Source organism: Hakea prostrata, chromosome 7 (genome assembly GCF_041222555.1).
Source record: "Hakea prostrata isolate BN-2017 chromosome 7, UWA_Hpros_2, whole genome shotgun sequence".
NCBI lineage: Eukaryota > Viridiplantae > Streptophyta > Magnoliopsida > Proteales > Proteaceae > Hakea > Hakea prostrata.
In genome coordinates this window covers 57,121,680-57,145,228 of record NC_142606.1, presented here as the reverse complement: position 1 = coordinate 57,145,228, position 23,549 = coordinate 57,121,680, and the positions used below count along the sequence as shown (strand labels likewise).

Genomic DNA, 23,549 nt, shown 5'->3' with positions numbered 1-23,549 from the left:
CGTGATATAATGCCCACTTAGAAAAGGCCATCCCCACCTTGTCCTTCACATTACCCCACATATGCTTTAATTTCTTCTGTTTTGACCGTGGCCTCGCAAACAAGTCGGGATCGGTGCGTAGTATCTCGCACATCAGGATCGGCCTCAATGGGTCTAGAAGCGGTAGATGTGGCACTAGGTCGTGATCGTGGGGCCCATGGTAATGGAACCGACTCTCTCGGTACTGCTCCTCCTCATACCGGAGCCGCCTCCACTTGCCCTCCCAACATCCGGATCTCCGGATGACCCCGCACCCACGGCTCTCTCGTGTCCTCCCCGATCTCATCGAGTCTATAAGACTCCCTACTCATCCCGAGTACTCTCTCCATCTCTCGCCTCTCGGGGATGATGCATCACCTGGATCTGGATCCACATTTGTCTCTCCCACCTCCACCTCCTCTAAGCATGCCTGCCTCGAACCGATCCCTCTTTGCTTTCTTTTGTGCCCTCTTCTCTTGCCCTCCTTTCACATACTTTGTCATTGCCACTTTAACTTCATAAGGGACATTGGGGCATCCAACCACATTGCGGTCCCCTCCCGCTAGATGGATCTTTAGTCTAGTGGCCCCACCTGATCCAATCTTTTTCAAACAATATTTACACTATGACTTTTTCCTATCATCTGTCAGAGGCTTACCATGCTGCCAAGCTATGTCAGACATTGTGTTTCTATCTGAATCTCCAACTCAAAACTCAAAAGCTTGTGCCTGAATCGAATTCCCGATACAAACATACATAATATTTAATAATCACCGTTAAAAACTTAAAATAGAAACCCAACAAGTCCAACACTTAAATTTTAATCAAAGAATTAATACTTTAACTGTTTAACATCTAAATACAAAAACTAAGAAAAATTCTTCAATTTAAGCTTGCACTATAATGGAACAAGTGAACAACAATAGAGAAGAGAGAACAAGATAATGGCATATTTCATTAACAAGTTATGTACCAAAATTTCTGGATCAAAATTCAGACATCCAACATTGAACATTCCAACTTGAACATATTCTCTGTAAGTCTTCTATTAAGCATGCTAAGCAGCTAAAGATTTAATTTTTTTAAAGCTGTAAATGGAATACATCTATTAAGCATGCTAAACAACTAAAGATTTAATTTTTTTAAAGCTGTAAATGGAATACATGAGCCAACTTGCAGCAAGACTTGATGCTGAAAACACAAGAATTTCAAGGGGAAAGAAGAGAAGCAAGGGGAAAGAAGAGAAGCAAGGGGAAAGAAGCTAAAAACCCAAGGAAATGAAGCTAAAAGCAAGGAAACTACTGTTCACTAAACCATTCAAAGCTAGGTTACCTTCCAATAGAGCTTCAAACTTTGAAATAATCCACCAACAAGTGCCGATTTCACCAAAGGAGTGCTTGAATCTACTTGAAATCATGCAAAACCATGAAAAAAGTTCGAAAAATGGTCGAAACCTAGCGTCGAAACTCTCTGCCTCCGCCTGCGTTTCCCGATCGAAACTCTGGTTTCCTAGAGTTTCGATCGAAGATGGTGACTTTTTATAACATTGAACCGGCTCACTTAAACAAAAAACCAAGTTTCGAGATTGATCGAAACCCTCGAAATTTCGCAAATTTTCCCAGGCGGTTCAGACTGGCTCACCCATATTTCGACCCAATAGGGAAATTTCGAGGGTTTCGACCGAAACCAATGATTTTTTTTTGGTACCCACTGGTTTCGTTTCGGTTTTTCAAAAGTGCGAAATTTTGGTCGAAATTTCGCATGTTTCGGTCGAAATTTTTTCCATGGATGTAATATTCTTTATACAAAATAGCATTAATTCTCATCATTCCTTTTACATCCTGATATTTGGTTACTCTTCTTAGTACAGTTTCTTCTTTTTTCTTTTTTTCCCCTTTCTTTTCAAGAGAAGATAATTTCTGTTATAAGTTTGTTCAAATCAAATTACTAATATATTCATCTTACTAGGTATAGAGTACGGAGAGAGGGGGATGTGAAAATGAGAATACTATAAAATAATAAAAAAAAAAAAAGAGAGAGAGAGAGAGAGAGTATTTGCGACGGTAGTAAATTTCCGTAGCAAAAAAGCAAAGGATATTTGATAAACTAAGTTGCCACCGTAAGTAAATACCGTCGCATATACTTGACTAATTTGCCACGATAACTAATTACCGTGGCAAAAGCTAACAGAACCGACCCTCACAAATTTCTGTCGTAAATGCTTACAACGGCTTTCCAACCGACGGAAACCCGACGGAAAGTTGCCGTCGGGTAAATGTATTTGCCACGGTATCTAGGCTTTTGCCACGGAAAATTTCCGTGGCAAAAGCCCTTTTTTGTTGTAGTGTCCTATTCTTGATTTTACCTGATTTTCATGTTAACCTTGATATGGCTTTGAGTGTGACCTTAATTCATTTTGATTAGATTAAATTATGAGTTCATTTTTATATTATTTTTAGGGTAATTTTTGTTTGGACCCCTTGAAGTTGGACTAAGTCATTTTTACTTTCCAAAAACGTTGAAGTCTTTCATTTTCCTCCAATATGATATCTCAAAATAACTTATCAAGGATGGATAATAATGTTTGTAACTAAAATGCCTTCTTCTTCTTTCTTTCTTTGTTTTCTTCTTTTTTATTTTTATTTTTTTAACTATTATGAATGATTTACAGTTCATTTACTTGTTAAAAAGGTTTTGAATAAGGATTTTTTTGAATAAAGATATTCATTTATTGAATAATGTGAATGAAAACATACTTTATCAGGGATAGAGTCAATATCAAGGCCAAGGCCAAGGATATGGCCAATCAGGGGTAGGGGTAGGGCTAGGGCCAAGGCCAAGGCAAATGATAAGTGAATCTATTCTTTTATATGAAAATAATAATAATAATAATATTTATATTGAATTGAAACCATAAAGGAAAAATGAAGACAATGATGATAAAGAGAAGTCATGGTTGAAATGGGTAAAGGAGAGCATTTCATCCTTCTCCCTAAATCTCAATAATAGAAATAGAAACAATTTGAGATGATTTGTAACAGGCAAGGTGGCGGTAGCTAACAGAGATGGGTGGTGATCGCTGGGGCAATTTTCGTCGAGGTGTAAGAAGAAGATGGTGAAGGGAGAATCTTTTCATCCCCTAGGATTAGATACACACTGGTTACCAAAAAAAAAAAAAAAAAAATTAGATAGATACACACTTAGAAGGACATTTGAATCATTCGCATGAATAAAGGGGTATTTATGTCTTTTAACACATGGAAATTTAACGGTCAATGTTAAAAAAGCTAACGTTAGCTTGGGCAGATTGAAATATTGATCTTTTATAGTGGGCAAACAAGATTTTAGTCAAAAGCAAGTGGGCAAAATGAAAAAAACTCAAAAAAGAAAGGGGATCAAGAGCGTTTGCCCGCTTCCCAAATCCCACCCCAACGTCTCCTCCGCAGTCACTTTCCCGTAACGGGAAAAATCAGCAGGGAATGAATGGCAACCGTAAACTGCTGCGGCTTCCGTCGCCTAAACTCGCGGCCCATGGCTTCAGAAGGTCCGTTACCGTTCCTCTTCAACTGCTGCTACTTCTTGCTCTTCAGCATCCCCATATCCTCCTCCTTTTGATGACTCAGAAGCCCATGAGTCTACTGCAGCTACCACTACTAGTACTAGCACAGCTACACCATGTCGGTCTCAGTCGTTCTTCCCTAAGAAAGGCCAGACATTGGAGTTGGTTTGCGAAACCCTAGCCTTCAAAGCCAAGGGAGTCTGCAAGGTAGCTGACACTGGTTTCGTCCTCATGTGTGATCGGGCTCTCCCCGGCGAACGATTTCTTGGCCGTGTCACTCGCAAGAAGGGCAGCTATGGCGAGGTAGATAATTACATAGTTTACGCTTTCAGTTTAAATTGGGACTATTTTCCTCACGGTTCACTGTTGAGTTCACTGAATAATGAATCAGTAATGAATGAATACGCACAGGTACAGAAGATACAGACAATTTCTCCACCCTGGGATCTAGTGGATGCCCCTTGTGAATACGCCTCGCATTGTGGCGGTTGTAAAACGCAGAACCTGTTGTACGAGGCGCAGCTCAGAGCCAAGGAACAACAAGTCCATGAGTTGATGATTCATGTTGGCAGATTTTCTAAAGATGACCCAGATTTTGTTATGGCCATGAAGCCCATTGTCCCGTGCGACATTCAATTTCATTACCGAAACAAGGTTAGCTGTTTAAAACTTTTTGGCCTGTTTGCTCTGTTTGTAATGTTTGGAGTTTCACTGAATTCGGTCTGTAAGTAGCACAGGCATTTATTATTAGTTGCACTGCATTCGGTCTGTGAACTATATTAGTCGCAAGGACACAACCTGCAAGTGTTTGCTGTAGATCTATATGACCTTAAATACAACACATACTCCCTGAACTCTGTCCATGGATATATGTTTGCTTAATTTGGTTTCTCTCTCGTGTCTATAGTAATGGAATAGTTTTAACTCATATTTAAATAGTTTTGCAGATGGAATTTTCATTTAGTACACAAAGGTGGCTACCTAGGGATGCAATGAAGGAGGAGCAAGGGGGTGGAGATAATTTTTCTTTGGGGCTTCATGCCCCAGGGTTTTTTGATAAGGTCCTCAATGTTGATAAGTGCCTCCTACAAAGTGAGGCAGCCAATATGGTATGCAATTTCTCCTTTTCAACCATGGATTTTTAAACAGATTATGCAAATGGTTGGTGTTAGATCTACAAGGCCATGTTTTTTTGGGTTATTTTTGGGGGGTTTTTGGAGGGGGGGGGGGGCCTTTCTATACTGCAATCCCTGCTCTTTTGATCTCAGTAAAAGAAAGTGCAATGAATGTGTGCTCCATCATCAGGCATTTAACTAAATGTTTGATGGAGGTTGTGAGATTGTGCATGCAAGTACGGTGTTGAATGTGGGGTGGAAAAAGGTCTGCAAATAAAATAATTCTTTGTCATAAGATGGTTTTGTTTGAGATTTTTCACTTTCCAAAGTTTTCATCCACTGTAAAGCCAATAATCGAAGCTTTTTTGAATCTCTTATATTCCTCAAGATCTAAATTTATGATAACATGCCATGATTGAATGGTAAGAAGTAAATATCTAAACTGTGGGGTGGCATTGGAAAAAGGACTTGAATTAGTGGGTGTTACTGCATAAACTACATACTCCTTAAAATGTCTGTTTTTTTTTTTTTTGTTCCCCCCCCCCCCCTTTTCCTTCCTTTTGTGTGTGTGTCCATGTGTAAAGAAGAGAGTCATTGTGCAAGAGTTGGAGTAAGAACAAACATATTTATAAAGGAGAGGAAGGTAGAGATGTACAGGCTATAAGAGGTCACAGTTGTAGGTCTATATGAGTCACACTGGGAGTTTCTGAAAATGTCATGTCACTCATTCAAGCTTGAATTCAGCATCAAAGCAGAGAGCAGGCTAAACACTTTGGAAGTCATTATTAAAAAATCTATCACGAAGGGCTTATGTAGAATTCTGCACAACCAACTCTACTCTTGATTAAGCATCCCGAAATGATTCATTCTTGTTGTAAAAAAGATATTTTTTTTTCATTATTTTAGCGAAAATATCCAAATCCTCAAACCATTGCTTAATCACCAAGTGGAAATCTCCAAAATTATAAACCTAGTGGTAATCTCTAACAGTATAAACCTTACTCGAATCATTCTTCTGCCAATTAGCATGGTTAAAATAAGTACAAGAATTCATTATCTGCCAATTAGCATGGTTAAATCATTCTCTATTATGCATATTTAAAAGAAATAAGTACAAGAATTCATTATTGGTCAATAATGAAAAATGGTTTGGTGAATTTTGTCAAAATTAAATTATGGAATGAAAAATAAGTTTGGTGTCAAAATAAAAAATTATTAGTAAATAATAGTGAGCAAGTGATAAAAGAGGGAAAAAGTAGGATTTTTATAAAAACATGTGTATTGACTATTTTACCCTCATCTTAACCATAAAATTTTAAGTAAACTTTTTTTGGTAAGAAATTTTAAGTAAACTTGTGCATTAATGAATATAATGAAATTCTCACCATAATTCATAATTGACAAAAAGTTCATTATGGATTTTGGAAGATTTTCTATTATTTTAAATAAAAATAAAACTGATAATAGATGCCAAACAACTTAAAATAATGAAAAAACCTCATAATAGAGAATGAGAATTGATATAAAAAAGAGCCTTAGTGCGAGATGTCCCTCGAGCCTTTAGGATTGCTTTAGAACTTGAGACGTCCATGAAGACTTTTCCTCAAAAGAATAGCTTTCAGTCTGGAGAATCTAGTTTCCGAAGGTCTACCCCTAACACTACCAATTTCCAAAGACCGCTTGTTAATCCACAACTCCCAAAAGATAACAAGGGTAAAGGCATTTTGGGAACTCCCCCCATGAAAGCTGGCCAGCTCCATTGTTTCAAATGCCAAGGATTTGGGCATGTTGCTAGGGAATGCCCCAACAAAAACCTTTATGTTGGAGGGCAAGACCATGTGGATTTAGATCAGGATGATGATCAGGAGCCTGAGTATGAAGACCATAGACCAAATGAGGACATATCTGATGAGGATCTCAATATGGTATATGGGTTTAAGCTTGGAGTTGTGCATTGTATGGTATCACAACTCAAAGATACTGATGATTGCGACGAACTAATATTTTTATTACCTACACTAGCCATTAAGGTAAGAACTGTCGAGTCGCCATAGATAGTGGTAGCTATATGAATGTAGTTGCTCAAAGTGTTGTTTCCAGAATGGGGCTCAAACTAGAGGCTCACCCCAAACCGTACAAGGTTGCTTGGGTCGATCAGTCTACTATCCCTGTAACCCTTAGGTGTTTAGTTCCCCTACATTTTGCTAGTTATGAGGATAGAGTGTGGTGTGATGTCCTAGAGATGGATGTTGCTCACATCATTCTAGGGAGACCATGGTTATATAATAGGGATGTCACTACGTATGGGAAATCTAATATTTGTATCTTTGAATATAAAGGGAAAAAGATTCGATTGACCCCTAGCGCCCTAAAAGAGTTTAAGGTTGTGGAGCATAAAGGCAGTAACATCAAACAAACTTGCTCTAAAACACTTGGCATACTAAATCAGCAAGAATTTGAAGTTGAGTGTAAAGAATGAGAAGTTGTTTATGCTCTAGTTGCCTCGCAAAGTAATCCAGATACACATCACATATCAGACAAATTTGTTAATAGAAGTCTAGGGGAACTTGTTGCGTTGTCTTATAAGAGAGTACCTTACCAGTTGGGATTAGGTCCTTACCCAAGCCGAGTTTGCCTATAATAGCTCTAAGAACTGAACCACTAGTTTGTCACCTTTTGAGGTTTGTCTAGGATACCAGCCCAAGGCTCCTATAGACCTTATTCCAGCTATGTCCAGCTTTGGGACTTCCCCATCAGCCGAATCTTTTGCGCAGCACATATCTGATTTACATGCAAGTATAAGACAACAAATAGCACTGAGTAATGATCAATATAAGTCCAAAGCTGATGTGCATCGACGACTGCAAGAGTTTCAAGAAGGAGATATGGTGATGGTTAGGATCAGACCACAACGTTTCACTAAAGGTAAAGCGAGCAAGCTACATGCTCATAGTGCAGGACCATTCGAGATTCTGAAGAAAATAGGAGCTAATGCCTATGTTCTTAATCTACCAACTAACATGGGGATCAACAATATTTTCAATGTAGAGGACCTTGTCCCCTTCCATGGCACTCCTACTACTGCATCTTTTTATCCAGATGACCTTGACACCCTTCCCTTTGTTTTTGATGACCCTGCTGGTAAGACCCCTTCACTCCCTACTACTTCAGTACCACCTATGCCTAAATTTCACAACAGAGTTGAGACAGTTGAAGAGATCCTTGATGAGAGAGTTACAACTACAAAAGAGGGAGGTCATAGAGAATTCCTTGTTAAGTGGCGGGGACATCCTGAGATCAACAACACTTGGATCACGATGGTGGAGCTACAACGACTTGACCCAGACATGCTAGAGTACTACTAGAGCCTTTATTCACCGGAGGTGAATTCTTCAAAGTCGGGGAGAGTTGATGAGGACATCAGTGAGCAATTCCAAGTTTTACCAGCGATGCCAACGTAGAGATCATCCCACGACATCATTTATGTGGATGGATGATGAGTTCGGAGGTTATCAGATTGCTAGGATCCTATGATTCGATGAGAAACACTGCTCCTAGGCAGTTTGTCATGGTATTTTCCTTAGTCTTAGTGGGTTGGGTAGTAGTTTATTATTGAAATATTTTAATATCATGTTTGAGTCTTTATAGGCTGGGCCTAGAGTCTATTTGTGCCCAATTTTGAATTATTTTGTGTTTGGGTTATATTTACAACTTAAGTTGGGGTTATTTTGGGAATTAAACATGTAGGGTTGTGAGAGATCAATTTTTTTATTTAAACCTTGTATGGAATTCGTTTTTGGCAATCAATGAATAAAGAAAAGAATTAGAAAAGAAGCTCATGCTGCTCTCTCTCTCTCTCCTGGCGGACTAGCTCTTCCCCCTCTCTCCAGCCAGGATCAGCAGGTAACATTATCTCTCCCTAAATATTTCTCATTTATTCTTTGGCAGTAGTTTTGTTTAAAACAAAAACTTCCTAAGACTCCCTTTACATAGTTAATTGTTGAATTCCTTCTTAGAAATCAGATATTGATTAGGATAGCTTTATTTTCTTTAAGTTTCTTAATACCCTTGCATTCAATTTAGTGTTATGGTTCCAAGATCCCCATCCCCGTGTTTCCCTATTGATTCTTGTTTAGTTGTGCTTACTAGTAAGACTTATTGTGTTTATTTCTCTACTTTAGCTGTCTTACATGCATGATTAATCAGAATTCAAGTGCTGCAAAATTCCTTTCTTTACTATTTGTCAAGAATAGGTGTCTAATTCTAAGAGTCTAGTAGCCCACTTTGTAGGTTCCTTAGTTTCTAGGGTTTCTCCTACATCATAATGGGTCCAGTAAATTTTCAAATATTCTTCTGAGTCCATATCTACTTTTTTTTTTTTTTTTTTTTTTTTTTTTTAATTTGTTTATTTTATTTTATTATTATTATTATTAACTCCTAGTCAGAGATGGAGTTCTAGTTGGAATCAATTTTAAAGTAAGATTCATTCTGAATAATTAGTTATTAATTTTGCAAGTTGCTTTTTGGAAAATTCATTTTTAGTGGTTATTTATTTTTTGAGTTGTAAAGGGGATTTAAATCTATAAAGGATTCCCTAGTGGAGTCCAATTTAGTTTCTTGATTGAGTCCAAGTCTTTTCCCTCCCAAGTGTAAGGCTATTTAAGCCCCCACCTCCTTGTAAAGAATTCAGTTGAAAATTAAGAAAATTCGAATGCCCCGGAGTCTTGGGAAGCTAGCCCATGACTTGAGTTGAGAGTTTTAGTGAATGTTTTGCAATTGCAGCTTTGTTGTTCTTCCTTCTCAAGCTTGGTGACAGTCCTCTTAAACTCAAATTCAAAAAAGAGAGAAAAAAAAAAAAAAAAAAAAAGGAAGGAAGGAGACGAAAGAAGGGGAAAGATTCCAAGATCCATTCAAGATCAACCAAAGCAGCCCATACCTTGATCAATTCATCCCTAACCCCTCCCTAGACCAACCGCATGCTTCGTTTCCCCACCTCATCCTTCCTAGGGTGAGTTTGGATACTCTATTACCATATAAACCATCCCATCTTAGGTTCTGTTAAAACCCTAATTTACCCTAACTCTTGCCTAATTTATTGCAACCCATCTTGGTTTTGTTAATCGGGCTCTGTCCATGTCTTCTCCCAAAACCTAGCCAACCTAAAATCTATCCCATCTTGGTGATTGTTAAAACCTTTTTTGTTACCTGATCCTCCCGCATAATTCTCAACTGCAATTGTTAGTCCTTATTGCTGGTTCATAAGGAGAGTATCCTGGAGCAACCCTAATTTTAGGGTAAAATAATCAAGTGCAAAAAACCCTAAAACTTGGGTTTCATTGCTTGCTTCCAACATGAGCAAATTAGTTCATGAGCAAGCATCATGGTTTGAGATCTTGTGAGATATCTTGCTTTTTTAAGAAAGCGAGACAAGATCAAGGGCGACATTCCCACGTCTCTTTCGAGATCTCGCTGGAACTTTCAATTTTTGCCCCTTTTCTTGTGGATCTCGGTTGGATTTCACTTGCAACTACTCTTAGTACATCTACAACACCAAAGGAAGATCAATCATTTTATTCTCGAGAGTCGAGATTGTGATACTTATATGGATCGAATTTTGATAGTTATTGGATGTGTTTGATTCACTTGCTTTTCATTTATATGCTTTAAAAGTTCTATATTACATGTTGTATAACCTTGCATTCCCCAGTTCTGCAGTATTTCGATTTCACACTTAGGGTAGACCCACTGATATGGGCCATCGAGTTGGCCCCAATAAAAGACCATATCTTGACCGAGATCTCGGTTTTTGGAAGGGGCAAAATCTCGCTTGATAGCAAGATCTTTAACCATGGCAAGCATTTTAGTCAATATATGGTAATAATTCTTTCTTTATCTTCTCATCTGGGCTGTTACTTTTGAGGAGAACATGGTATCCTGTTCTTGTATAATTGCTTTTACTACTGGTCTCAATATTTGTAAGTATTTTCTACTTACATCCAACATATGGTTTGAATAGTTTGTTGTTGTTATGATGGATATGATAGTTTCTTTTGCTGAATTGTTGGATTCTTACGCCTCTTTCCTGTGAACTTTCCCTCCCTCCCATAAATCAATTATATACATTCGTTTTGGTTCCTGATTTGAATTGCATTCCTTGTTATAGGTTCTGGCAGTTATGCAAAACTGTTGGAGAGATCCACAGTTGGGCCTTTCTCCATATGATGTTCGCACTCATATAGGATTTCTTAAGCATTTAATGCTTAGAACTGGCAGGTAAACATTGATATGATTACTTAATAATTGTAATTGCTTTGCTTCTGAACATTTTAAGCTTGATATAGATCTCTGTGGGCTGGGGGTGAGGTGTTATGGTTTAACAGGGGCATTGGATGGTAAATAACTGAATTGGGATCTCAGCTGTAGAATGATGTGAAAAGCTACAGTACCATCTGCTTGAGCTACTTGGGAAGTAACCAACCACAGATGTTTGATGAGGATATGAAGGTTTCTAGAGGGTAGACACATAAACATACAGTCACCTGCACTCTGTTCTGTCCTATTCAGACTGGAGGAATTGAAAGTCCGGTTCCTCATGCTAAATTCAGGGTTTAAGTTCTCATTCTTGAAGCCCAACTCAGGCGGCCAAAAAACTGAGTTGGACTAAGATCTCGCCGAGTTGGTGCACTTAACTTTTGGCTGAATCATAGCCAGGTTTCAGCCAAAGCATTCAATTACCAATATCTCATCAAGATGCCAAGGTGTTATGGAGATATCTGAGGTATCAACTCGTATCTCATCTCATCTCAGAATCCCGAAAAACATGATATTGAGATCCAGCAAGTTCTTGATCTATGACTTTTAAGGCTAGCTGCCACCAAACTCCTGAGGACCCTTGTGCCATGTTTCTCCAATGCAGACTTTATACTGCCACATTTGTATCCGTCAATAAGACAAATAATCAGTTGTACCTCTTGTTTCTAGATGGCAACTCCCTCATCTTTTCATTTTGAACCCTCAATGACATGGTGTGAGCAGGTGCAAGACCAGCTGGCATGTACAAATTAAAGCATTGTTTTCTGCTGTGGTACTTATTGACCCTTATCCTTCACAAGAGTCCCAGACATGTAGTGCTGCGGCATCAAAACTGGCAAAAGTTTTTCTTTAGCTTGGAACAAGCAGTGATGTAGCCTCAATTGAATTGAGGACCAAGTTAGGACCTTAAAATGTGAAACCGGCACTGTGTAGGAATCTCAGATGTCAAAGGGGGAAGAAGGGGCGCATGGTTTGTAGGTTTCAGGTGGGGCTGTAACTTGCTAATACTGATGAGGGGCCTGGCAAGGGCATTCGATCCAGGTTAGGATCAGAGTCCTTAACTTTTGGTCAGTTAAGAAGAATTAGGAAGACAAAGTCAATGGAGGTTCCAAGGGGCTTTTGGGATGTGGATTGAAGGAAGGTGCTGTAAAGGGGTGATTCTCTTGAAAATCTTACTAAGTTCTGATGGACAGGATGTATCTAACCTCTAGTTGCGGGTTTTGAGTTGTCAGAGCTTTGATGGAGTTTGGGTTGTAATGGAGGGAAAGGAGTTGTAAGGTGTACCAAATAGTGGTTCTTCAGAGGGAGTCCTTGCGGGACCGATGGAAAAATCTAATGAAGCTAGGGCTGGAGAATTGGCTCTGGATGGGATTCCATGGATAGGTATACACAGAAAACAAAAAGGTATACACAGAAAACAAAAAGGTAAAGAGGAAAGGGGGAAGTAAAGAAAGGTGGATCCTTCAACTAGACCCATAGCTGGTGGTCTTCTTTAATGTCAGTAACTCTGGTTGGAGTAGAATAGTAGAACACTGTTTCCACAGTCAAAAGAAGGAAGGCCTTGGATATAATTTTTAGTCCCAACTTCAGCGGCTTGGATATGACGCACATGGTGCTTATGCTTGCATGTTACTTATCAAATTCAGTCTGGATCTGACATACCAAACCAGTTTCTGTTATGGAGGAGGCAGCAGCTCAATAGCTATTGCAATCAGCAAAGAGTCAAACAAGCTTATTTTATTCATCCCATGAATGGGGTAGACATAGGATGGCCTTAAGCAGCCAATTGCAATTAAAAGTTCAATTAGAAATAGGAATAATTAACTCCTATCATCAAGTTAACTGTAAGACTGACTTGACTAACTTTTAGGAACATTAAATATTGATTTGAAACAGAGTAGGAACTGTCTCATGTGTGCGGCCTTCAAATTGGTCCTAATTGCATGCTAGATAAAGGTAAAAAGGACCCATAAGTCATTAACTTAAACTGGACCGAACTAATTCTAATTAAGTCATCTGACTTGAAGTGGTCACATGATCTCTAAGACAAAGTTGAACTAACTAAAATAACTAAATTCGCTTGATTCTTATAATTTGTACCAAATGGGGATTCCCATTAACAGGTAAAACCATGGAAGAAAAGGCACATCCCTATATGACCAGCCCTAGGCTTATTTTAGGGGTAGATAGCCTATTTCATGGTGGGTTTGCATCAATCAGGGTGGACTAAGGGAAGAGAAACATTATTAGGATCAGAGAAGGCTTAATATTAAAAGATGGCTCATCACTCCCATAGAATATGAGCTGGAAAATGTGAATTGGGAATCATCAATCATGAAAACTAGTTGAAGCCGTTTGTCCTTTATAACATTCTTGGTCCTCTTTATTTTAGCAAAATGAGCAATTGCATCCAAATTTCCTGTTTGTGTGGTTAATTTTAGCTGCTCTTATGATTTCCATTTTAGATGGAAAACTTTATTTTTTACAATAAATGAAAGAGACTTCTGAGGAGATTCCATTTAATAGAATATTGGTGTGGTTGGGTATGTCAACAAGGAGAGTTTGGGACAGGTATCAACAGTATGATACCAAACCCTCGTAAAATACTCAAATGCCAAATTGACCCACCTTGATAGATGTTTATTGGTCTCCTAATGTTACATCATAGCCTGAGTGGAAACTCTAGGGTATTTTAAGTACCCCATCTGAACTTGGTTTTGGAGGCCTACAGTGGTCTGAAATAACTAGTTGGACGGAGATCTGACTGAGTTGTTGCTCGTTTTTTTGGTTAAAATCAAAGCCATGCTTGGGTGGGAAGCATAAAATTACAATAAAATTCCAAGATATACTGAGATCTCACCAAGATATCTTAGTGTTGTAATGTGAGGAATTGCTCTTCTAAAGTTAAAGTATTTACAAGACCCCAATAGGGTATTTATAGTTACAACCTAATTAAGTCCTATACTAAGTAGGAAAGGAAATATAGAAATAAAACTCTAGACATATGAGGAAACATAATCTTATTCTAATTAGGAAACCTCAGTCCATGTTTTCAACACTCCCCCTCAAGTTTGAGCATAAATATTTATCATGCCTAACTTACTCATAATGTAATTGAATATCTTCGTGCTCAAGCTCTTTGTGAGTACATCAGCCCGTTGCTCGTTTGAAGTAACAAAGGTGATATGGATTAACCCAGCCTCAAGCTTCTCTTTGATGAAATGTCTGTCAATCTCCACATGCTTAGTCCTATCATGCTGTACTGGGTTATAAGCTATGCTAATTGCTGACTTACTATCTGAGAATAACTGTATAGGAACCTCCAAATCTGTCCCAACCTCTTGAAGCAGCCTTTTAAGCCATAGTACCTCACAAATGCCTTGAGCAATCGCCTTAAACTCGGCCTCGGCACTGGACCGTGCAACTACAGCTTGTTTCTTGCTTCTCCAAGTCACAAGGTTACCTCCCACATATACACAAATACCCAGATGTAGACCTCCTATCATCTGGACATCCTGCCCAATCTGCATCTGTATATGCCTCAATCTTCAAATGTCCATGAGCTGAAATTAAAATTCCTTTTCTTGGAGTAGTCTTCAAGTATCTCAAGATCCGATATACTGCATCCAAATGTGAGGAATAGGGATCATGCATATACTAGCTAACAAGACTAACTGCAAATGTGATGTCAGGTCTAGTGTGACATAGGTAAATCAACTTTCCCACTAATTTTTTATAACTTATCTTGTCAATTGGTTCTCCTTCCTTTGCCTTTAAGTGTAGGTTAGGCTCAATAGGAGTCTCAGCAGGCTTACATCCTAGTATTCCAGTTTCCTCAAGAAGATCCAATGTATACTTCCTCTGGGATAGAGATACACTGCTAGTAGAATATGTCAACTCTAAACCTAGGAAATATCTTAGTTTTCCCATATCTTTGATCTCAAATTCAGTTCCCAAAAATGTCTTTAATGCTGAAATCTCATCCTCACTACTGCCTGTGATCACAATATCATCCATATATACTAAAAGTATAGTAGTGTGGCAACCATCTCTTTTAATAAACAAAGTGTGGTCTGCATTGCTCTGCTTATAGCCATTAGATATCATTGCCTTATGGAACCTTCCAAACCATGCTCTTGGAGATTGCTTTAGCCCATATAAAGCCCTCTTTAACTTGCACGCTTTCCTATAAGTCTCTGTAGTAGAATACCCAGGTGGTATATCCATATATACCTCTTCTTGGAGTTCTCCATGCAAAAAGGCATTCTTCACATCTAATTGTTGTAAACTCCACCCTTTATTAATTGCACATGAAATAATAGTACGAACTGTGTTCATCTTGGCAACAGGGGCAAATGTCTCCTGGTAGTCAATGCCATAAGTCTGAGTGAAACCTTTGACCACCAATCTTGCCTTGTACCTTTCAACAGTCCCATCTACCTTGTACTTGATCACAAACACCCATTTGCACCCAACAGTCTGCTTTCCCATGGGCAAAGTCACCAAGTCCCACGTTTTGTTTTTTTCCAGAGCTTGCATTTCCTCATCCATAGCTTCTTTCCAGTTTGAGTGAGATAATGCCTCCTGCCAAGTGTTAGGAATAAAAGTAGAGGACAAAGAGGAAATAAAACTTTGAAATTCTAGAGATAGAGACTGATATAAAACATAATTGGAAATAGGATGTTTGGTGCAAGTTCGAGGCTGCTTTCTTAATGCAATTGGTAAGTCTAAAGTAGGATTAGAAGAAGGGTCAAAGACAGACTCACCTGGAGGAAAGGATTGTTCAAGGCCAGGAACCAAAGCTTTTGACTGGCCTGGTTCAGAAGGGGTCACTTGTTTTTTTTGATAGGTTTTCAAAGGTATAGTCTCCCCCTGAATATCATCCACCAGCTGTTCCTGTCCGGTCATTCCATCTTTCAAAGGAGGATCATCTGTAGGAATCTTAAGAGAAATATCGAAATGAGGAATCAACATTGGAACCTCTTCACTAAAACTCTCCCCTTGAAGAGGTGTAGGGGAAAAAAAAAAGGAATTTGTTCCTGGAACATAACATCCATAGAGACGAAAAAACGACGAGAACTAGGATGATAACACTTATACCCCTTCTGTGTAGGAGGATAACCCAAGAAAATGCACTTTAACCCACGAGGATCTAACTTTCCATGAACATGGTGATTCCGGACAAAGGCAACACATCCAAAAACCTTAGGTGAGACTGTAAAGACTACTGTACCTACAAGAACCTCAAAGGGACAGTGTTGGTCTAAGACTCGGGAAGGCATTCAGTTAATTAGATATGCCGCAGTAAGAACGGCTTCACCCCAAAACCGAAGAGGCACATGCATAAAAAACATGAGGGAACGTGCTACCTCAAGTAGATGTCTATTCTTGCGTTCGGCAACCCCATTTTGAGGTGGAGTGTTGACGCAACTAGTTTGGTGTATGATGCCATGGTTTGCTAAGTAGGAAGGGAATGCGCCACCTAAGTACTTAGTTCCGTTATCCGTACGAAGGATTTTGATTGTCGCCTCAAACTGAGTCCTAATCATATTATGAAAATTTTGGAGAAAACGTCACCTTTTTGGTGAAGTAAGTAAACCTATGTGGTCCTAGTACAACAGTCAATAAAGATAACAAACCATCTATGACCAGATACAGACACAGTTCGAGAATGACCCCACACATCAGAGTGAATGAGTGAAAAAGGAATTTTACTACGATTATTTGAAATAGGGTAAACATGCCTGGTCTATTTGGCCAAAATACATGCCTCACAATAAAAATCATTTAAATTGCACCGTTTAATCAGATCAGGAAATAATTTGGACAAAATAGGTAAAGGAACGTGGCCAAGACGACTATGCTACTGTAATAAGGTAAAAAGTGCAGGGGAGGTGGAACTAGAGACCGTAGAAAGAGCTGATGGGGACCCATCCATTAAGTAGAGCCCCCCTTTCTGTCTACCACTGCCAATCGTAAGCTTTGTTTCCAAGTCCTGAAACACACAATGAGAAGGAAAGAAGGTTATTTTGCAATTCATATCACGAGTAAGGCTACTAATAGATAAAAGATTAGCCGAAAACTTAGGAACATGCATGACATTAGATAAGGTAAGAGAAGGCGAACAGATAATAGATCCTTTCCCAGAGATAGGGGAGAGAGACCCATCAGCCGTTCGAACATCCTGAGCAATAGGGACAGATGAATAAGTATGAAACAAGTATATGAGTCTGTTATATGGTCGGTTGCCCCATAGTCGATTACCCAAGAGGGATAAGTCAAATTGACATTGTGACAACCAAAAATACCTGTGGGGATTTGTGGATCAACAGAGGGATCAATGACAGAGGCTATACTCGTACTAGAAGTCGGTACTGAAGAAGATGAGTTAAGTTTGGACATCAGTTGGCGAAGGTGTTGGAGCTCATCTAAGGAAAGAGGTGTTGGAGTATTTAGGGTGTCAGAATTAGCTTGATTTGCAGATGTTTGATTGTTGCCCTTGATTCCATTTCTACCTCCTCCACGAGAATTTGTTAGACGTCCTTGCAACTTCCAACACTTATCCTTTGTATGACGCTCTTTTCCACAATACTCGCACTTTACTGGAGGGCGAAAATTACCAGAACTAGATTTATTATTGCCATAATCAACCACCAATGCAGATCTATCAGATGTTTGAGTGTGTACCATAGCTGTCCTTCGACTGTTCTCGGTATCTACCATGGCATAGGCTTGAGCCAGAGAAGGGAAAGGCTCTTTAGAAAGGATCTGTGCGCAAATTTGATCAAATTCTATATTCAATCTTGCCAAAAAATTATAAACTCTTTGTTTATCTTCCCATTGTTGATAGGCAATAGCATCTTCAGCATTCTTCGGTGTAAACTTTCCATAGAAATCTAAAGTCTGGTAATATCCCCGAAGAGTGTTATAGTACTGAGAAAGAGGAAGGTCCTTCTGCTGTAACTGATTGCTTTTTCGTCTAATTTCAAAGCACTGTGCATCATTGCCAACTCTGGAGTATGTATCTTTAGTAACTTTCCAATTAGTTGCCGCATCAGGAAGGAGGAGATAACTCTCTGCTATGCTAGATCTAATGGAGTTGATGAGAAAACTCATGACCAAGCATTCATCTTTATACCACTTGGAAAGTTTCAGACCAGGTGTGAAAGGTTTGGTAGAAGCTCCATCAAGATGGCCAGTAAGACCACGAGCACCAATAGCGAGGAAAACTGAATGAGATCATCTAAGATAATTTGTCTCATTAAATTTCACAGTGGTTATTTGAAGTGGAGAAAACTCACGATCCTTATGAATGGAAGACATGGGAGACTCTTCAGATGTACCAGATAAAGGAGATATGGGATCATCCATCATCGCAAGGAGAAATTATTCAAAAAGTCCCTGAACTTTTTCAAAATTTACGAAAAAGTCCCTGAAATATTTTCAAAATTACTCCCACTAATTCATGTGAAAAGTATCTCCTCAGGTACCTCCAATTGGTATATTGTTGAATCAAAGTACATCAGGAAAGACTGGAGGGACACAACTGATCCGCTTAAATACCAGACTCCTTAGACAAAATTTTCCTAGACATGCACTTAATCACCCAATATATATTTCCAGGATACCCGAAAAGAAAACAAACATATGAATAGCAACTTCAAAAAATATTTCTACAGCACCTCTGTAGAATGAAAACAAAACCTTGCTCTGATAGTGAATAGTAGCTTCAAATATTTTTTTCTACACCACCTCTGTAGGATGTAAACAAAACCTTGCTCTAATACCATGTTGTAATGTGAGGAATTGCTCCTTTAAAGTTAAAGTATTCACAAGACCCCAATAGGGTATTTATAGTTACAACCTAGTTAAGTCCTATACTAAGTAGGAAAAATAAATATATAAATAAAACTCTAGACATATGAAGACACATAATCCTATTCTAATTAGGAAACCTTAGTCCATGTTTTCAACACTTAGATATTACCAATATATTAACTCATAGGACCTCTCATCTTGGAATCCCGAAAGGAGGTATTACTGTCGACAAATTCTTGTACCATGCATCTAACCCTTACTCAGTAAAAGTCATACCTTACCCAAAGTCGGGTTGAAGCAGGACAGTTACCTGTTTTCAACTGTCCCATTGCCCTTCCTTGATGTGGTTAGCTGGGATGTCTTCTTCAACCCATTGTCTTTTTATTTCATTCTTTTCTTTCAGTTCTGTATCTCTCTTGTCTTTCTTGTGAATATATGCTTCTTTACTCCTTTGGTTGGTTTCCAGTTTCTAATATTTTCAATGGTCATTGCTGATTTCTGTCAAATACTAAAGCTTCCGAAGTGAATATTGTGCTCTGCATTTGAAATTTTTTATTGACCCTAACGGTGAATTTTCTCTGTCTCAGAGATACAAAGACTGGTTCACACGAGCTTATGGTTAATTTTGTGACTTCTTCCTACAAGCCAGAGCTACTTAAGCCTCTCATTGAGAAGATCTCAGCTATCCCTGAAGTGGTTTGTATCTGCTGTCCTCTATTTTAATTTAAACTGGATTTTCCCCACTGGGTTCCCAATCTTCTGGGACATACATTCAATATCAATCCTAATGGCGTTCTTTTTGGGTTTTCATATGCAGTAATCAGTTTCTTGTTGAGTGTCCAGCAATCAGTGTATCTCACTAAATGAAATAACGGAATACAAAATAATCTTCATCTTTATTGGCATTTCTATGCCACTAGCCTTACTGCGTTGATAGAATGCTGCTAAAAATTTATTCCCCCCCCCCCCCCCCCCCCACAGAAAGTTGAGCAGCATTGGCTGTTGGATTGTAGAGTTTTCATGTCAAAACACATTTTTCTCGACTTTTCTAGTTTTTTGGTGAAATAAGCAGTTTAGTCCTCTAGCGAACAAAATTTCTTGAAATGTTCAACTTGACAAATATAGTGAATTTTCTTTTATAGACATCAATAAATTTTTAAAATTTGAAATTTGATTACGTAAATCACCATGGTATCCATAGATAGACATATATTAAATTTATTGGAGAGTACAACATTCACAGCTCACTGTTTGCTTGTTGTGTCTGTACTTGATGAGCTACACTAATCCTGTTTCTTCCATTCCACTGTATTAGTGCCACATCTTTGTTGATTCACTGGTATTTATGACCTTACTAGTTTAACCCATCTTTTTTTGCTGTGTCCTTGCCTTGTTCTTTTGACACCTTATCTTCCACCATATAACATCCCCTATTTAGCAATGACAAATTAATCAGCATAGGGCTTTGTTTTAAGTTCTTTTACAGTTTTACTATGGATTGCACTTTGACACAACTAGATTTAGTAAATATTGCTTATGCTTCTTCCAACTTCTTCTTTTGTTGGGTTCGGGTGGGGGGGGGGTGTTTTGGTGGAGTGGGAGATGCAGGATTTTGTCAACTTTCTAATTTTGTCAGCTATGCTCAACTCTAACAAAATATTTGAAGGATTCTGCTTTTATACAACAAACTATTCTACGTAGTTGTGATATGTTATGCATGGTGATGACTATGATCAACTCTGAAAAATGACTCACATGGGTTGCCTTAATGGTGAATCAGATATCCATCATCTGGCAATCTTCCTGTTAAAATTTTCAAGTTGTTGAGTTGTCTTTGAGCCGTCGTTGGATTTCCCCTAAATTTTATTTCACTGATGTGTATAGGTTAGCATCATAAACAATGTAAATTCCTCTGTGGGCAACACGTCTGTTGGAGAGCAGGAATATACTCTTTATGGGAAATCAAGCATCACCGAAATTTTAAGAGGACTAACATTTCAAATTTCAGCCAACTCCTTTTTCCAGACAAATACACATCAGGTATGTCATGGACTAATAAAATTGATCCAGTCTTACACTAGTTGTTGGTTAAGTTTGGTGGCTTGTAATATAAAAAACAATGTAGTCAAAATCCAACTGTATCCGTTTCAAGTTTGTAAACATGCATATATGCATTCTTATTTCAGGCAGAGGTTCTTTATAAGCTTATAGACGACTGTGCTGGTATAAGAGGGGATGACTCAGAAATTGTCCTGGACCTCTTCTGTGGAACTGGCACAATTGGTCTTTCACTTGCTAGACGGTCTCTCTCTCTCTCTCTCTCTCTCTCTCTCTCTCCAAGCACAGAATCTACCTGTATGTAAACCATGAATCATACCCTCTTATTTACTTCTTATCAGAGTCAAACATGTTTATGGCTATGAAGTAGTTGCTCAGGCAATCTCAGATGCTCGCCAAAACGCTGAACTGAATGGTATTCATAATGCTACATTTGTCCAAGGGGATCTGAATAAAATTGACCAAAGTTTTGGTGATGCTTTTCCTAAGCCTGACATTGTCATTTCAGGTACCCTTATTTTGGATGTATTTTTCCTTATGAGCCGTAATCTTTTTTTTCATTTATGTGATTTAGCTTTCTTTTGTGATGTCATCTGGAAAGGCATTATTATACTAGTCACTTTAAGGTGAAGAGATTGAATAGACCCCCTAAATGAATGAAAAGAGATTGAATAGGACCTTTATTTTTTGTAGGTATGGTTTTGGATTTTTTGGTTGGGGGTGTACAAGAAGGAATATTGTGGTTTCAAATAGTTGGACATTTCTTGAATTAAACTGGGATATTCTTGATCTGTATGGGCATCTGAAAAGAAAATTGAAGATATTGAATATTGAGCGCTATTTTTTTGGCCATATCCCTATTATCTAGTTTTGTATGTTTGAGAGAGAATTGCTCAAATTGTGATTTATTCATGGGTCTCAATGGGGTATTTATAGTTTTTTTTTTTTGTAACCAGGTATTTTTATAGTTGCAATCTGAGATGTTCCACTTGTGTTACCAAAAAAAAAAACAAAAGAGATTTTCCACTTGAAGTAGAAGAAATTACAAAAACAAGTAGGAATAGAAAAATTAATTCTAGACTGATTGGGAAACTAGTCCAGCACAAAATAGGAAACCAAAATAGAAAAGTTAAGAAAACAAAAAGCATAATTAAAATAGGAGTTTTAAAGCAAACCCCTACTCCAGTTAGGAGTTTAAAGAGGAGTCCCACTCCAATTAGGAAACCCCTTGATCTAGTGCTGGCGCTAGCTAGCATCAAATTGAGACGGATATTTCCCTCTCACATCAAGATTACCACACTTTCTAATGTGACTGGGGTATTCAATTATTCATTGGCATTTAGACTTAAGTACTTCCACTATAAAAGTCTCTTGAAATTTACCTAAACTAGTATATTCCCATTTTATATGAAAACCAGCCTTAGCTTTTATTGTTAGCTCAATAAAAATAAAAAAATGGCTGGATAGAACTGGATGAATTGTTTTTTGCCCTCATAATAGGCTTTTCTTAAACTTAAATTTCCTGCAGATCCTAATCGTCCAGGTATGCACATGAAGTTGATTAAATTCCTATTGAAGCTGCGAGCACCACGCATTATCTATGTCTCTTGCAATCCTGCTACCTGTGCCCGTGACCTGGATTACCTATGTCATGGTGTGGTATGTATAAAGCTTTGTTGAAAATCTATTAATTTGTCATTTTGGGTGTTTTTTCCCTGCTCAGAACGTAATCTGTCTTTTAGGTATATGACCCAACTAAAATTCTGTGCAGGTGGAGAAAAATTTAGAGGGGTGCTACCGGCTAAAAGAATTGCATCCAGTGGATATGTTTCCTCACACTCCTCATATTGAGTGTGTGTGCTTGCTAGAGCTTGTTTAAATGTTATCTTTTTCAGATGCACACCAGTCTCGAAACTTCAGTTTTTACTCTGTGGCCGAGTTTGGGTTAATATCAAGTTCTTCAAGAGGGTCCGAGAAAGAGTGATCCATTGATCAATGGGAAGAAAACATGGGGTTTTACTTTCAGAGCTTGTGCCTTATTGCTCACTGTAAAAGAACTTTTGACACATCAAGCCTGGATCAATCCCTGATAGAAGGTGAGTTGTAACTGCCATTCCTGTATTTTAACAGAGTTTTCCAATTCTTTCAGGGCTAGATAATAGAGATATCAGCGGGGAGGTGTGATATCTTTGCCCTCATTTATGTATTTTTTGTAGCCGTTTGTCTAGTTTTGATTCAGGTGGCACTGGGAACTAGTACATACATTTTATACTCCATTTCATATGATGGATCTATTTTATAAGAGATTGAAGAGAATCCTTCTTATTTGCAATTTTTCTTGTAGGGCCTAGATTTGGTTAAACTTGATAAGGCTTTGGTAATGTCTTGCAAGGTATTAAGTTCACAAATTGATTAGTCAGATAAGGTACTTATTCACGTAGTCAAAAGTCCATGCCAAGAACAATGCCTCATAGTGCAAGGTCAAGAGCTTGAATCTTCTTGGGGTCATGGGCGAAGTCCTATAAATAGTTATCACCCCCTCCCCTTGTCATAGGACTGGTCAAATGTGCATAAACTAGCCTAGGCAAACCTTAGTGAGACTGTCCATAATTGCCCATCGATGCGAAGTGCCCAGATAGTTCACTGCCCAAGTTCCGGCTTCTGAGACC

The 23,549-nt window shown here is 38.4% G+C and overlaps 1 protein-coding gene across 1 annotated transcript; it reads left to right on the top strand.

The window, feature by feature from the left end:
- The first annotated feature begins 3,393 nt into the window (after positions 1–3,393).
- On the top strand, positions 3,394–23,348 carry LOC149011456 (uncharacterized). The gene is given in 11 exon segments (XM_089163450.1): positions 3,394–3,546; positions 3,548–3,880; positions 3,989–4,231; positions 4,525–4,686; positions 10,856–10,965; positions 19,410–19,518; positions 20,707–20,862; positions 21,009–21,124; positions 21,222–21,388; positions 22,409–22,539; positions 22,652–23,348. Coding segments are annotated over 11 exon segments (1,680 nt in total). The 5' UTR covers positions 3,394–3,501; the 3' UTR covers positions 22,760–23,348.
- The last annotated feature ends 201 nt before the right edge of the window (positions 23,349–23,549 follow it).